The sequence below is a fragment of the Otolemur garnettii genome, unplaced genomic scaffold (assembly GCF_000181295.1).
Source record: "Otolemur garnettii isolate 467f Iridium unplaced genomic scaffold, OtoGar3 scaffold00062, whole genome shotgun sequence".
In the NCBI taxonomy this organism is placed as follows: domain Eukaryota; kingdom Metazoa; phylum Chordata; class Mammalia; order Primates; family Galagidae; genus Otolemur; species Otolemur garnettii.
In genome coordinates this window covers 7,894,367-7,911,344 of record NW_003852457.1, presented here as the reverse complement: position 1 = coordinate 7,911,344, position 16,978 = coordinate 7,894,367, and the positions used below count along the sequence as shown (strand labels likewise).

Genomic DNA, 16,978 nt, shown 5'->3' with positions numbered 1-16,978 from the left:
GGGAGTGAACACGATGGGATGCTAACAGGGGATGTGAACACGATGGGATGCTAACAGGGAGTGAACACGATGGGATGCTAACAGGGGATGTGAACCGATGGGATGCTAACAGGGAGTGAACACGATGGGATGCTAACAGGGAGTGAACACGATGGGATGCTAACAGGGAGTGAACACGATGGGATGCTAACAGGGGATGTGGGTGGAGGCCTGAACCTACAGTCCCAGCTCTGAACTTGAGTCCGTGGAACATACCGGACATCTAATGTGCATCTCCCCTTCTCTTTCCCTAATTCTTTTCAAGGACAGAAGTTCCTATTTTTCTCTGAGCCCTTGAATTCTGTCTCCCACCTCTGAGAACACAAAAAAGCATCTCTGGAAAGCCTGAGGATGACTCCTGCTGCCTCCATCCACCGTCCCTTTCCCACAGTGCAGAATGGTCTGCAGGTGCCAGGTGGGAGCAGCGCCTGGGATTGCTAGGGTGGCCTATTATCTGGGTTCCCTGCTTCCTCAGCCCACAGATCCTGCCCATGCATTGACAGGGCCTTTCCTTATCAGTCACTCCATGCTGGTAACCCCTGGCTGTACACTGGAATCATTGGGGAGCTTCACAAAACATTGATGCCCAGGTCCCAGCCCTAGAAATTCTGATTCAGTTAATCTGACATGTGGCCTGGGCATTGAGATTTTTAATCTCTCAGGTAATTCTTGTGCACAGCCTGGGCTAGAACTTCTGCCCAGAAGGGTGGGTGTCCTCTAGGAAACCATGAGGCCACACACACAAATACAGCCCATAGGATAGACGGTCAGTCAAGCCCTGAGCATTCAGATGAGTCACCACTTGCCTGAAGAATGGAAAAGAGACGACAGATTCATAAAACCTCCATGTCGCCACCAGGTCAATCCGGTTGGGGTTGGTGGCATAATACCTCCAGGCAGCCTGAGGAGACAAAAGAAGGGCAAGAGTGACCTGGTACCACCTGCAACTGGAGACAAGAGTGACCTGGTACCACCTGCAACTCTCACATAGAAGCCCACAACATAAAAGCCATTTCTAAACCCTCGATATCTAAGGATTTGAATGTGCATTAAGCCAACATTTCAAGGAACTTTTTGTAGTTCCTTTGGGAAGACAATGTTCCTTGACTATCCTGGAACTGCAGAAGAAGTTCCTTGACTATCCTAGTTGTCTATTTTAAACTGCACATGAACTTCATGGCCCTCCTGTATAATAAGTGGTGTAGTGGGTAGGAGGTGGAAATATGAATTGGAGTGGACTGGGTATAAAATCCTTGATAGAAACAGGGACTACTCTTTCTAGAAGACTTCTTGAGACTTCTAAGTCAGACAGGAAAACAGTCTTTTATACCATTTCAGGGTGCAAGAGAGAGCCTGAAATGAGGTCTTAATACTATTATCCTGGAATCTCTGGGATGTTCTGATGATTTGGGGTTTGGGTGTATAATGGGGGAAGATTCTTGGAGACTGAGACTGACCTAGAAACTACAACATGTAGAATAACGTCATGTACTATGCTGTGTCGACCCACAGGGACACTACCCACAACTGGATAGGAACTTACAAGTGGCCGAGCACTCAGGTGGCTGCAGTTAGAATGAACACTCTCCTATTCACTGTGCTCTCCATTCCCCAGGGCTCATAATATCATGAAGCAGGAACTCCCTCTGAAGGGGAAGAGGAAGCCCTTCTGCCTTTTCACCACCTCTCAGGGCTCTCCACAGCCCCCAGCCCATGAAGGGTGAGGAATGGAGATGGAGAACTGACAGGTGACTCAGTACTTCACACACCCAGGGTGTCTCTTTCTCTCTTGGCTTCTGGACTCTCTACCCACGGCAGATGTGAAGAAGCCAGCTGTCCTTGTAGCTGACTGGCTAAAAACCTAGACTTCAGGCTGACCTTTGCCTGTGGGTCCAGAGGTCAAGCCTGGAGTGGGAAGTGGCAGCAAAAAGAAGCTTAGTACCTCCCAGGTCAAAGCCTAATTCTCTACTCCAATGTTATCAGTAACCAAGCTGACGGTGTGATCCCTGAGTCCTGTGTCTATTTTTTTCTTAGCTTAGAACTTGAATGAGGAGAGGGATAGGATTGCCACCATGAGGGCATGGAGAAATCAGCCACATAGATACTTAAGGAAATACCCATAGCCATCCACAAGCAAGCGTGTGCAAGCAGGCCTGCTCCTGCCTGGGCGTATGCGTGTGCACTGTGCCCCGCCCCCAGATCTGAGTCCCATTCCAGTTCATTCTCAGGCAGACAGACCTGAATGAGCTCAGCAGCTGGCTTCCTCCTCTTCTCAAAGTGCTTCTGACGGTGCTGCTCCTGCACCTTGAGTGCCAACCCTGACCCCAGGATACCCTGCAGGGAGAAGCAGGCAGGCAGTCAGAGCACATCCTGGGGTAGCAGGTGTGAAGGGCTCAGTGGCATTCCAAAGTCCTGCAGAGACAGCATCCCACGAAAAGGACAAAAGGGGGAGGATCCCTTCCTTCTCTTGGAGACAGTCAGGAGCTTGGGTAAGTGGGACAAGCCTTGGAGTTCCCAAGGCCTGGGTTCCAATCCTGACTCTGCCACTTTCCAGCTGGGAGACCCTGGGCAAGCCTGTTAGCTGGGTTGCAATCTCCATTTCTTCTACAGGGAGATGGATAATAGTGCCCACCTCATAATTTTGTTAAGAAAAATGTGACATATGTATAGGAACTGCTTAGTAAGGTCTATGGCACAGAATAGATATCCAGTAAATGTTAGTTAAATTTAAAAAATATTTTAGCTGCATGAACTGTCACTCAAGACTTTTCTATAGCCACACTTCCCAGAACTGTGATCTGTTTTGGTTCCCAGGTCAAACTTGCATGTGGATTAAGTGGGTGGAAGCACACATTATTCAAGCTGAACGAGATCTTGGAGACGGTGAAGTACCCCCATCCCCCTGGCCTGTTTCCATGTTAAGAAAACTAAGGTCCAAAGCGGTCATATGCCCAAGGTCAAATAGCTTAGAAAAGAAAAGACAAGCTGGAACTGCCAACCAAAAAAAAGCTTCACCAGCACAAGAATGGAAGATGAAGAGGGTGGCAGAGGGGCTGTTATTTAAGAAAGCTTTTTCAAGCTTTATGATTAAGAACAGGGCTTTAAAACCAGTGGACTTAGGATTCCTGATTCTATAACCCAATAGCCTTGTGACTACAGAAAATTTACTAACCTAATTAAAGCTTGGTTTTCTCATCTGAAAAATGGAGGTAAAAATACAACACCAAACTCATAATGTTGCCATGAAGATTAAATGAGGTGATGCAGGAAAAGCATTTGGCATGATTTGGTCACACAGTAAGTTCAGTAAATGCAATCTACTTTTATTGTCGTTATACTTCTGACACTGGGCTTTGGGGGAAGGTATTCCATTACATGCATTTATTTATTGTATTTATTGTATTTATGAAATGTATTTATTACGTAAGTGATCAGACAAGGTAAAGGAGCTCACATGTGTGGAGGACCTGCCCTGGGCAAGATGCTGGGAATGAACAAATTAAAAAGATCATCCCAGCCCCCAAGGAGTTCACAGTCCTCAGGGAGGCAGATTTGGAAACCCGTGATACCAGCACAGGGCTAGAAATGTTTTTACAGAGTTATATCTGGAGGAGGCAACTAACTAAGCCTAATAAAGGCAGCACTGAAACTGTGCCTTGAGAGAAGTGCTGCTTGGAAGGGTTAGTCCTGGCAAAGGAGCGCAGGACAGACCATGGCAGAGAGACCACACCACTGAGATTAAGGAAACGGCTAGTGAGTGACAGGGCTTGGAATGTAGGGTCTAAGATGATGGAAGATGAAGCTGAGAAGCTAATCTGGGGCCAGATGGGGAGGGTCCTGCATGTCACACTGTGGATGTCACACATTCAAAGTACTTACCGCTGGAAGGGCAAAAAAGGAGACGCCAATTAAGGAAAAGGTGGCAGCAATCAGACGGCCTTCCCAGGTTTTGGGGGTCTTGTCTCCATAGCCAATGGTGGCCAGTGTGATCTGAAAGGAGAAGAGTTCAGACATGGGGCACCCTACCTGTAACCTCTGTATCAGCTTGGGTAATGCTCTGTTTGGAACAAGGTTTTGATGGAAGAAAAGACATCAGGCATCAAGTAACTTAGATGGGAGCCTTGAGACTTATTTATAAGTTAAGGATTTCCTACCTGTAGTCAACTGGCCAACAAACATTTCAATAATTGCCAACATACATATGTGTATTAATGTGTATATGTATTTACAAATGTGTGATTTCATAAATAGCCACGTTTATGAATATGTGTGCTTCTGAGTGTATCTGTACATTTTGTGAACATGTGTGTGCATGTGTCTGGATTCTGGTCTGTGCAGTCTATTTCTGCGTGTGTTTACATGTTTATGTTATCAGTACATATGTACTTGTGCACCTGGGCATGCCTACTGGAGGCAGAATATTGTAGCAATTAACAGTGTGGCCTCTGGAGCTTCAATGAAATCAAATCTGAGCTCAACCTTACTGGCTGAGCTGCCTTTGATTAGTTAATTAACCTCTTCATGCTATGATTTCCCCATTTTTCAAAAAAGGATAATAATAGAAGTTGTTTGAGTTTGAAGTAGGTTAATAAATGTAGTTTTTGGAGTGAGACTCACAGGGATGTCCAACCATGCCCTGAGGCTGGCTGTCAATGCTTATCTAAGAGTTGCCTTGGGCCGCACATTAAATACACAAACGCTAACGAAAGCTGAGGAGCAAAAAAGACCCGTGCATAATTTTCATGATTATCCGCCACCCTAGATACCCCTGCCAGAGCAAGGTAAGCCTTCAGTAATGCTAGCTTTAGTGCTAGGCATTCCTGCAGGTAGAGGGATGATCATACAGAGGTCTATGTACACATATATATTATCTACCATATAGATAGATATGGTTTGTTTGTATATGTGTGACTTGGCTAGCCCACAACCTATGACTAATAAGGTAAGACCCCTAAAAGCAATCATATAATTCTAAGCTTTGACTTCTAACAACCATTAGGGAGAAGTCCATCCCAAGTGCATGCTCTGGTGGGAGGGAGTGTCCTGTCATCAGGGTCATCGATGGAAGACTCTACCTCTGACAGCATAAAGCAGCCACCCAACTGACATGTCCATGCCACATTCTTTCTGCCTCTTAACAGTCAATCCCCACGGGGTCGGCCTTCAAGTGAGTGACTCACCAAGCCCCACCAAAGGGCATCTGCATAGGTCTCGAACTCCTCCTTCATCTCCTCTCCTTGTGCATCCACCTCTGGCACATCTTTCTCCACCAGGTAGACAAGAAACGAAGACAAGATGAGTGTCAGGAAACCAATATACCAGGCAGTGATGAGTTCCTGGAAGAAGAAGCAGCAGACGAGGAACGTGGTCACTGGGAAGTCATCGGGTGGATGCTGGAGCCTGACCCCTGGAGTTGGAACCCAGGTTTATCACCAGCCCTGTGCTTGTGGGTAAATTATGCACCATCTCTGATCCTTACCTCCCATCACTGGAAAATGGAATCAGTGACTATGGCCATTAGTTCCAACATTAATTAACAGAACAAGTGTGTGACTCTAAGGAAGGAGGAAGACTTCTGGCTTAGGGCCAGGGTGATATAGGGAGATGCCAGAGATCCGCGTATCACTGACGTTTAGAAAATCCTGATCAACACAATTCCTAATGCTCTTTCCAGCTCCAACTTTCTCTATGTCTCTCGTTCTATTTCAATTTCAAGGTTTGGTATGATAACTTTGGCAGGATGGAAGTTGGGGTTATGGGTGAACACAGTCTGGAGATTCAGCCTGGTATTCCTTCTGAAGTATCACAGAGAACAAAGATGTTGAAACTGATATTCTTCCTATGTCTGACCATCTGCAGCCAGTCAGCCAAACTTCTAGGCCAACAGAATCTCATCACAGCCCCCTGACTCCCTCTGTGACTTGCTCCTATGGGCTGAACTGCCCACTCATGGGACCAACCTAAGAGCATCATCTTATCTTCAGCCTCATCCACCTGCCTTGCGAAATTTTTCAGATGTTTGTTCCCTCCATAAGGAGTTCAGCTGTAGTTCCTTTATTCCTTCCTTATTTTCCAAATAGACATCTCTACATGTCCAACCCTTTATTCTGCTCATTTGCCCATGGATCTGGCCTTGCCCACAGTATCACCACACTCCTGTGAGTTTGCTCTACCATAGAGAGCAGGGCAGCCCCATGGCACGGGCAATCCAGCATCCTTTGCCCTTGGCGAGAGTCACCCTGCAGGGTTTGCCAAGGGAGAAGGTGCAGTGGACAGTCACTCCTCAGAGCGCAAGCCCTTGCCTGTGGAGTGTGGTTCTAATGTTCATATATTTTGCACAGCCTCCAGGACCAAATGAGATCAGAGGTTTCAGCTGATTAACGTGCACACAGAAAAACTGTTTTGAGTTATTAAGAGACCAGTGAGGAGTGAGAATGGGTCCCTATTCTGTATGTTGCAGTCATTTAAAAGGCTATTCAAGATAATTCTGACATTGCATAATTTTTGCCAGCAGCTCTGTGGCAGAACCTGTGACCGTCCCCCAGTATCCACCAGCTCCTCCACCTGCTGTGGCTCTCCTGCGTCAGGTTGGGGCTAAGGGACTAGGGTCTAGCCAACGTGGGGAAGTGATGAGAGCAAGTCCCTTGTTGGCCCTAAATCCATTGTGTAGGATTCTCCAGGCTCCTTTTCCCTGCCTTGGTGACTCAACACCTGTATTCAAGATAGACGAGGCCCACTCAGCGCCCAGCAGACACAGAGTGAGCAGGAAGATGTGGATGCTTTCGTGCCCAGTGGTGGGAGCTGCATGGCTTCTCTGTTCTGGGAGCAGAGCCTGGCCTGTCCTAACTGGCTCAGAATTAACCTTGAAGTTTAAGTCTGTGTGACAGAGCTTCCCACTCTTTATCTCTGAGTGCCCAGAGAGTCAAGTGTAGAATCTGGCCCAGAGTCAAACAAATAAATGAATGAAGAAGTGAATTTGTAAATGCTAGCTCACCAGTGCCATTGGAGACTCCACTGGGGGAAGAGATTTCTCCTGGCTCTGGCAGTGCAGTTTTCATGAGGACTCAGAACATATATTTTAGAGTTGAGCAGCAGCTCATAACCCTAAGTCTGCAAGCAGACAGCTTGCTCTGGAGCCTTTTCCCCTGGGAGGGTCCCTGCCTCGGTGGGATCTGCAGTGTGAGCCCTTCTGTTCTCAGGAATCACAGTACAAGCATTCAGTGCTTGTTGGTAATTAGAAGGTCTGACAATTAAGTGTGTGTACCTGCCACCATGTGCAGAACTGATGAAAACATTGCAAAAATTCAGTGAATTATGTGTGAGAGTCTTTGGCTGGCTGTGAGAAGCATAGCAGACCAAGTAAACATTGATAGGAAAACAGTTTGGAAAATGTTAACTAAGAAAGGTGTATGTAAAAATGGGCTCCTGCATCATGACAATGCACCAGCTCAAACGGCACTGTCTGTGAGGGGGGTTTAGCTAGTAAACAAACTACTGTATTGGAACACTCTCCCTACTCACCTGATCTGGCCTACTGTGACTTTTTTCTTTACCTGAGATTAAGGGAACATTAAAAGGTATTCCTGTTGATGACATTCAGGGCATGAGGGGTAATGTGACAACAGCTTTGATGGTCATTCCAGAAAACGAGTTCCAAAATTGCTCTGAAGTGTAGACTAGGTGCTGGTGTTGGTGCCGAGATTCCCAAGGGGAGGACTTTAAAGGTGACCATAGTGATATTCAGCAATCAGGTGTGCAGCACTTTTCCTAGGATGAGTTTGCAAACTTAATTATCAGACCTGATACATGGTGAATAGTAAGCAGATACCAGGGATCTATGCAGTACAGAAGGAGCCCAGGACAAGACCTAAACCAGCAGATTTTAGCACAGATTCCACCAAAATTATGAATCAACTCAGCCCCATGGATACAAGGTGGCTGCACCTGGGAGAATGCTGTGAACATATCCCCTGATACAAGAGAAAATAGAAGGTCGGGAGGAAGAAAGGACTCCATGAGGAAAGCTCTGACCTCACTGACTCTGGGGCCAGAGGTAACACAGACAGGGAAGAAAACACTTATGGCAAAAAATTGCCTTGTAAGGCACAAGATTCCCAAGTATTTTATGCCTTCCTGTATTTATGAACTTTCTCGCATGGTTTGTGAGGAAGAACATACTCGGAGTAACACACGCTGCCCGCAGTGAGCACCTGCGACTCACGGCAGGTGCTTCGGTGCACCTTTCTCAGGTTAGAACAGGAAGCTTCACATTTTACTACTGAGGCAGCTCATGACCATACAGTGATACCTGTAAGCTGTCACAGCTGAAGGTGCCTGCACTGAATTCTGGTCCAAATTACTGTGTGACTCCTAAGGTCATGTTTACTCTGCTATGAGATCCCATCTCAAAGGGCAGCACCCCCAGTGTATCCAGCACCCCCAGTGTACCTGAGATATAAGAGCCAGGAGCTGTGAGAGTCCATGCTGGGTGTCCAGTTAGAGGAGGTGGCAGGGTCATGCAGTGCTCATAAGGGAAATGCCTGAGACTGGGGCTGAAGTGCAGGTGACGTGTCTGCACGTATGATCATTACTGGGGAAGTGGACAGAGGGCTTCCAGGAGAGGGTTCTGCACAGGACGCCAGCAGCTAGCAGGAGAAGCTACCCTCTCAGGGAGGAGGGCGGCCTTGTCTTTACACCCCTGAAGAACACCAAGCCAGGGAGCTCGCCCTGATTTCCTCCCCCAAGGTTCTTTGCTGCCTGAGCTGAGACAGAGAGATTTTTCCTTTATTCTTCCAGGATCCAGATAAAGCAGGTCAGTTAAAACAGAGCAGTACCAAAAGCTTGGGTAGGAAGGAGACGCAGGGAGTGCCCTGGGTGCCGGTGAGCTGGCTTTTGCTGCTGTTCCACGCCTGCTCAACCATGTGAGAATCTGAAGGGGACTGGACCAAGGGCCAACCTCCCAGCTTCTAACCTCCCTTGGAGAGGTGAGCACCACAGTTGCCGGCAGCACATCACTGGACACGGACTCTGGAACTAGGACTGCCTGGGTTTGTGACCCACTGCATGACCTGCTTCCCCTTTCTGTGTCTGCTTCTTCATCAGTGTAAGGAGCAGTAATACCACCCAAATCATGGGGGGTGGTGGATGTCAAACAATAAGTTCATATGTCCTCCACAAGGACACTGCATTCAATTCACATTGTTTTAGTTCATGTGATCCTCACACCAGCCCTGTAAGGTAAGTACGTTATCATCTCACCTTTATAAATGCAGAATCAAGACTCAGAGAGGTTGCAAAGACCCCGAAGTCACACAGGTAGAGTCTGGATTCAAACCAGTGTGTGACTCTAGAACTTTCCCTCCTGACACATGTTGCCTTGTGTGACCTCATTTGATCTCTTAACAATCTACAGGTGCAGGCTTTGCTGCCCCTACTGTAAAAATGAGAAGACTGAGGGCCAAAAAGAAGCTCGTGACTTGCCCAAAGCAATTTGCATGTGGTAGGGCTAAGAGCGGCGCCCAAGTCTCCCGGTTCCTGCTCCCTGCACTACACCCGTTCATGCCCCTCCTCCTCCTCTTCCTCGTCCTCCTCGTCACCATCTTTGGTGGCGGCACAAGGCCCACCCATGGAAGGGCACAGGTGGATGAGCCGCCTGCTGGTCTGCGGCTTCCCGGTGCACTTACCTTGCTGTGGGCGCAGATGGCGGAGCCCAGCAGCTTCCAGGTGCCGCCCCTGCGGTCCATCCGGAGCATGCGCAGGATCTGCAGGAAGCGCAGGCTCCGCAGGGAGGTGGCCAGGACATTGCCCTGGTTTCCCACGGCGACCACGGGCACAGAGGCAATCAGCACAAAGATGTCTGGGGGAGGGACAGAGAGGGTGGCAGGTCAAGCGAAGGCAACAGCGTCGTCACAGGTGCTGTCCACGGACAGATGGCCGCGTGCCACGCAGCGGGACCATCCCACGCAGTGTTGTGTGAATGCTGACACCAACTGTACGCGGTAAGCGGGATTATTCTCCATGACTGATGTGGAAACAGAGGCTCCGAGCATGCGCGCCTTCCCACGGCCGCCCAGTCAGGGGCCTGTCAAACTCCAGGATGGGCTCCGTACCACAGAGCCTGGTTTGTGGTCTCCCTGGTGTGGGGACTGAGATTCACTCCCAAGCCTTATTCTACTGTGGATTTCCCTTAGAAGCATCATCGGAAATAGGAACGTGGGTGCAGGTGATTAACCAAGACATACTCCCAGGAAGCAGCGATTGTAGAAGAGAGGGGAGGGAAAATGCCATTCAGAGGGTGTAACTGAGGTCACGGCTGAGCCTTTCCAGCTGTGGCAGAACACCTCCCAAGATCACCTGTCTGAAGACGGGGAGGCTGCTGTCCTCCCCTGCTGCTGGAGGTCACTTCTGGGACTATGAATGCCCCCACACTTCTGAGCTGCACCTGCCCAGTGATCTCCCTAAGCTTCAGAGAAGGCTTGGAGTAGACCGTGGAGAGAAGTGAGGCCCACCCCTGATGGGGGCTCTGGTATCAGAAGGTGGCAAAAAATGTCCACGATAGCCACAGATGAAACTGGAGAGGCCACGGGGAGAGACACTTGTGAAATGGCTAAGCAGCCCCCCAAATCAATATCCAGGGTAGAAGAGAGGGGAACTGATCTCTATTCCCTTCAGTGGCACCCAACACCCGTATCAGTTCTCATCCCACTGTCCTGCAGACAGTTAGCAAGTAAAAAGAATCCCATGGCTAAGTAAATTTGGGAAAACTCAGTTAAGCAGGTTTTTAAAATTATTAGCAGACAGAAGCACTATTTCCCACAAGAGTCATATGGAGAGGTGGAGGAATGCAGGGGGAAACACAGCAACGTCAGGAAAGATGGCAGCAAGGACAGCGTGAAGCTGAGGACCAGCCCTGTCTCTGCAGGGGAGAGGAAGGGCCCTGAAGCTCTGTGACTGCAGCCCATCCTGGGAAAATGGACACAGCCTCATGGAGGATGTGCCTGTCCTGGATGGGCCCAGGTGCCATACTCTGGGGTGTTCTCAAAGTGGACAGGAATCTTTTAATATCTGGGTATAACCCACCCCAAAGCTACCTGTACACACACACACACACACACACACACACTCTACTACATTCAAAATTCTGAGAAAACCCCCAACAGCTTCAGAAGTCCAACTTTGGCTACAGGTGGGGACAAGGCAGAGAGGCCACAACCCCAGCTGCACAGAGAGAAGTCTGGCATCTAGGACAGAAGACGTGGTCCAGCTCTCCTCTGGGCCAGCTGTCCATCCCTGAGGGCCTGTGTTTAGTCCTGCCAGTCACTTTTCAAAAGGAGACGAGGAATGAGCAGCATGTTGCATGGAGAGGGACCATGATGCTGAGAACATGAGTTGTAAAGTAGAAGCCATTAACGGCCTTTCTCCTGGACAGGAGACGGCTGGAGTGGAGGGAGGAATGGAATGACTAGACTCAAACGTCTGAAGAAAGTCAGAGGAGTTAAGATGAGGATAATTACTTTGATAGGCAGTGAGGACCCCATGACTACAGGCATACAAGAAGAGTCTGGGTGAACCTTAAAGGCTGATGCAAGGGACTGGAATATCAGACAGGAGGGCATGTTGCACTAAATGCCTTTGGATGACATTCTGTGACCCTGTCATTTTAACCCTTCCCAGGGATTTGAAGCTCCAAGACACCTAGCTGTCACTCAAGGAGATTATGTCCTGTCATTGCATGGATCTTAGCAGCATTTTCAGATGGGACCACATGGGCCCACACTGCACCAATAGTGAGAGCTCCCACGTGCTCTATTATCAAAGTTCCTGCACCTGGATGGCAGGAGTCCAGTGACACTCTCAAAGCAACCCTCAAATCAAGACCTAAGACCACACCTGTTAGGATGGACTCTGCTCCTGACCACCTGTGTGACTGGAAAATGACTCAGCTCTGTGAGCCTCAGTTTCCACCTCTGTAAAATGGGCATAACATGGTCCTATAGAATTAAATTCTCAACCAACAATGGGGTCTCACCTACTATCCCTTCCCTGGCCAGTCTGGAAATGTGTGGCTAATTTTGATTGTCACAGTGTCTTGGGGTGCTATTAGTCCGGGGACCAGGGAGGCACAGCATCCTGCCACCTTCTGGCTCCTTCACAACCCAAATGCCAAGAGTTACTTCTCCTCCCACCACTCAATTAAGAAATCCCTGCCCTGTACCACTGTCATGAGGATGAGCCATGGAAGGCAGGGATGCTGGGGCTGTCCCTCTTCCTCTGGCCTCACAATGCTACGCGGTTTCCCAGAATAGCTACTTAGAACTTCCTCAGAGGAGGAAAGAAGGCAGCTGAGGAGACTCCCTGGTGTGGGGTCGGGGCTTACCCAACATGCACAGGGGCTTCCTGGCGAACTTCAGGCGTCCTCGCCAGCCTTTGTAGCGGCAGCAGCAGCCGGCTGCCCAGATCCTCAAAGCAAACTCAGCTCCGAAGATGAAAATAGCGAACGTCTCCTGCATGGAAGAGCAAATGGACAGGATTAACTGGGACCCAGTCCCTAGAACGAGCGATTTCTGTCCTGAAGATCCATAGAACTAGATCTCTGTTGCTGCAGTGGTGCTAGCTGTCCCCAACACCGGTGAGCCCCGCGATGTGATTACTTCTTCTTTTTCATTGCTTTTGTTCCAATGGGTTACTTCTTTTAAAAGTCCCTTTAATGTACAAAAAGCCCTTAAGAAATGCAGTTAGATTAGAAAGCGAGGTGTCCATGAAGCACAATCCATTTCTTCCACCCAGTGTCTGGGCCCTGGAGCTGCTATTTGCTGCTTATACTGAGTGTGGCTCCTGGGCTGGGAATCTCCCACGTATTTGGTAATATTATGCTCATCTTGAATTTTGAGGCGCCAAGGCATAGAGTGGTTAAACAGATTTCTCAAGGCCATCGAATGGCAAAGAAGGGCTCCCAGGCTGCAGGGCCCGTGCCCTGAAGACCCCAGCCACACTGCCTCCTCTGCCTCCTCGGCCCTTCTGCAGCCCCGTGATGATCGGCACAGACACCTTCACCTCTTTCTCTTCTGCAGTCTTCTTGGGACCCTCAAGGCCTTGCTGCTCCACAGCAACTTCTGAAACCTAGTTCCTGGAATAGGATGGTGCACGAGGATTTCCCCCATCAGGTCTCAGCTCTGTGCCGAGCAGTTGTAAACAGCTGCCCTCAGAGCAGCCTGCTGGCTTTGGAGCGGTGATGGCAGGTCCAGTGTGAGGCGAAGGCTCTGCTACTCTGTGAACACTAATTAGGGGGCCAGCATCCTCCCCTATGCAGACACTGGGGCCACACCCTGTGATCCGGGCCACCTTCAGAGGTGAGGCTGACTCCTCATCTACAAAGGGCACAGGCAGGACCCCAATTAAGGCCTAGTTGGCTAGTGCTGTCCTGGGGCTGGAGAAGGGGCAAGTCCTCCTGGAATCCCCTCCAGGCAAGGTGCTGAGGCCGGCCCAGCCCACACCAGCATTTGCTCCTCACCTGGCCTTGCCTCCTTCAGGCAAGGATGAGCAAACAGTCAGGTGTAACTAGGTCATTTGCCCAAGAATTCTTAGCCGACTCTTTCCTGTACATCCCCTGATGGAGAACAGAGAATGGAAACAGGGGGAGGTCCCCACCAGGGAGGACTGAGAGGTTTTATGTAGAAAGGGGATTCTGTACTTGGCCTTGAAGAGATTCTCAGATTTAGAATGTAGGACATTGGGGAGAAAAAGCAGAGGCAGATTGTAGAATAGAAACGGCCTTTGGGTTAACTTCTAAGAGGGTTGGGATACATCTGACAGTGTGCATTGGTTTTTGCTTTACCTGTTGATTTCCACTTATCTTTTTTTTGGCCGGGGCTGGGTTTGAACCTGCCACCTCTGGTATATGGGGCCAGCACCCTACTCCTTGAGCCACAGGCGCCGTCCAATTTCCACTTATCTTTAAAGTGGGATAACAAGCCCCTATCAGGAATGTCATTCCCCTCTCCATCTGTGCCCGTGGCAGGCCTCACCAAGCGAGGGAGACATTGCTTTCTCTTGGGCCTGGAGTTGGCAGGAGACCCCAGGGCAGCCTCCTTCTCATCATCGTGGAAATCTAACCCCTGTCTAACCCAGCAGTATGCAGGTGGCCATCGTACCAGTAACAGCAGCCAGTCTCCTGAGGCGGTCTCATATTCCTTGAACGTGGTCAGAACAGCCAGAATCAAACACCCCAGGACAATCAGGAACCTAAAAAAGAAGAAAGAGACTAAGAAACCTTTGAGTCCTCCAACTTCCACTGCACATTGCTGTGTGCTGGACACGCTGACCTGTTTAATATTCCTGGCAAACCTATAAGGCATGTAGGAATTATTGTCCCTGTTAAAGACAACAAGGTGAGAAAGGTTGAACAGTTGCATACTTTTATGTAACCAGCTAGTTAGTAGTATCACTTAGTTAGAGTTCACAGTAAATCATCTAGTCCCAAACGGGGAGAGCTACAGACTCCCAAACGATGAAAAGTTAACACAAGTTTTGGTAAATCAACAAGAACATGAATAAATCAATAATGTGTCCTCCACATACAGGAGTTAGATTTTAAAATAGATAAAGATGGCTCGGCGCCTGTGGCTCAAGCGGCTAAGGCGCCAGCCACATACACCTAAGGTGGCGGGTTCAAATCCCCAGCCCGGGCCTGTCAAACAACAATGATGGCTGCAACCAAAAAATAGCCGGGCATTGTGGTGGGCACCTGTAGTCCCAGCTACTTGGGAGGCAGAGGCAGGAGACTCGCTTGAGCCCAGGAGTTGGAGGTTGCTGTGAGTGTGATGCCATGGCACTCTACCCAGGGGGACAGCTTGAGGCTCTGTCTCAAAAAAAGAAAAAAAAAAAATAGATAAAGATGTTTTCTTAGTAGGAAGAAAACACGAATTTACTACGAAGATTCAAAAATTAAGCAAAGACTTCTATTACCAAGTATGAATATTCCATTTTATAGTCAATGGCTACTAAAGGAAAGAACTTCTTTGAATTAAAGATCTTCAGAATTGTTTTTGAAGTGCCAGAAAGAATAAGAACCTTCCCACTGAAGGATTCTGCCTGTGGGTCTAATTTATAGAAAAGTTACCTGGTTCATATCTCTGCCTCAGGCACAAGCACATTGAATAATTCTTTAGGGGTTTTGTCTATATAAACTCTGTAGGGGGTATGTGTGGTATGAATGTGTGTCTATGTCTGTGAGAGAGAGAAAAAGAGACAGAGAAAGACTGTGCTTCATGGTTTCAGCAAAGAAAAATGGTTCTCACCCTTGGTGAAGAGTCTCTGGTTCAGTGATGGTCAGTGTGAGGTTCCCTGGGTGTCTAAGAGGGAATTTACAAGGGGTTCAAGAGAGAGGCTTGCCAGCCCATCTACAGAGCTCTCCTATTCCAGGTCAGCTGGCTGCCTATCCTAGTTAGTTCCATGCTTTTTCAGCTTTTGTGCGTTCATTCATTCAATATTTACATGGCAGACACTGGGGACACGGGTGGAATTCAATGATGAGTAAGTAGATTGTACTCATGAGGTCACAGTCCAGACAAACACAGCAGGCTGCCTCATGTGATGGTAAAACCATGATGTAAGGAGGATGGAAATGTCTGCTCCTGGCCTTGGCTGGGACACAAGTCCTGGCCCTGACCCTTAGTGATCCTCATCACATTTTCTGATCAATAAAGTTGCTGATCTGCAGACTCGAATCTTTGTATTTCCAACCCTGCCTAGGAAGTTAACCAAGATTCCCACCTCCTCCATGTTTGGCCATTTTACTTGAAATTCATGACTCTGACTCATACCTGGGATCTTCTTATCCTGAGTTCCAAATCTTTTTAGTTGGTGAAGATGATGGTGGTGACAATATCAGCAATTCTCCTACCACTTGCCACTCTCTATATACTCCCAACAACCTCCCAAATTAGACAAAATGGTTCCCATTCTGGAGATGAAGAAATTCACAAAAAGGAATCATTGCCATCAGGGTCATTGTGTTGTCAGTAAAATGACCACAGAGTTTGGAGTCTAAGGACATGGGCTCAAAGGAGGCCCAGTGCTCTCTGTGTGATTTGAGCAGCACATTGACTTTAGTAACCCAGTCTCCTCATCTGTAGAATGGGAACAGTGAATCTGCCTAGAACTCAAGACTACTGCAAGGACTGCAGGAAGTAGTGGACGTGGGGAAGTGTCTGGTCACCTGTTCAGGGTCATGGTGTTCTCAAAGGCACAACATTGGCCAACCAGGTCCTGGGCAGTGTGCATGGAACTTAATTACTCTTGGAAGATTCTGCAAGAACACATTCCACTTCCCTCAAGACTTTAATTTATTCATTGACAGGCTTTGTAGACGAGACCTAGATTAGAATCCCCTCCCTCCTCCTACACTCTGTATGTTCTTCTGCAAATTATACAACCTCTCAGCATCTTGGTCTCCTGTGTAAAATGAACCCAATGAAAGGGCCATATTCTCAATTATTCTCTGACATAACATGTGTCAGGGGCCTAGGAAGGTGCCTGGCAGATAGTGAGGCTCCAGTGAGAGGCAGCTATTATTTTACTGCAATTTAATATCCATTTATTCCATGCTTCTTTTCCCAAGCATAGCACTGGTTTTAAGGATACAAACAGAAATACAATTAACCTCATTTTTAAGGACCCTTTTGTTTAATGGGGAAAAACAGAGGGCAAATAATTACAGGAGAGTGTGGTGAGATTGTGATCCCAGTGTTCACTGCATGCTTTGAGGGTACAGAGTGAGGAGCATCAGGGAGGAGCTGGGGCCAAGAGTTTGGAAGGACATCCTCAGCTTAGCTATGACTATGTCTCCATGCTTATCCAGGTCATTCACCAGATTATATCCATTGACCTGGGGTGTGGCCCCCTGACATTGTGAACAACATGCTCAAGTGGAAAGAATACA

The 16,978-nt window shown here is 48.3% G+C and overlaps 1 protein-coding gene across 1 annotated transcript in view; it reads right to left on the bottom strand.

Moving 5' to 3' along the window:
- The window catches only part of KCNQ3 (potassium voltage-gated channel subfamily Q member 3), a 299,483-nt gene that overhangs the window by 27,232 nt on the left and 255,273 nt on the right, over window positions 1–16,978 (bottom strand). The window contains exons 2-8 of the mRNA XM_003792872.2: window positions 14,190–14,280; window positions 12,416–12,542; window positions 9,723–9,895; window positions 5,220–5,375; window positions 3,919–4,029; window positions 2,278–2,373; window positions 846–940 (exon numbers count right to left, since the gene is read on the bottom strand). Coding sequence (XP_003792920.1) covers window positions 846–940; window positions 2,278–2,373; window positions 3,919–4,029; window positions 5,220–5,375; window positions 9,723–9,895; window positions 12,416–12,542; window positions 14,190–14,280 — 849 coding nt within the window. The remainder of the gene's footprint in view (window positions 1–845; window positions 941–2,277; window positions 2,374–3,918; window positions 4,030–5,219; window positions 5,376–9,722; window positions 9,896–12,415; window positions 12,543–14,189; window positions 14,281–16,978) is intronic.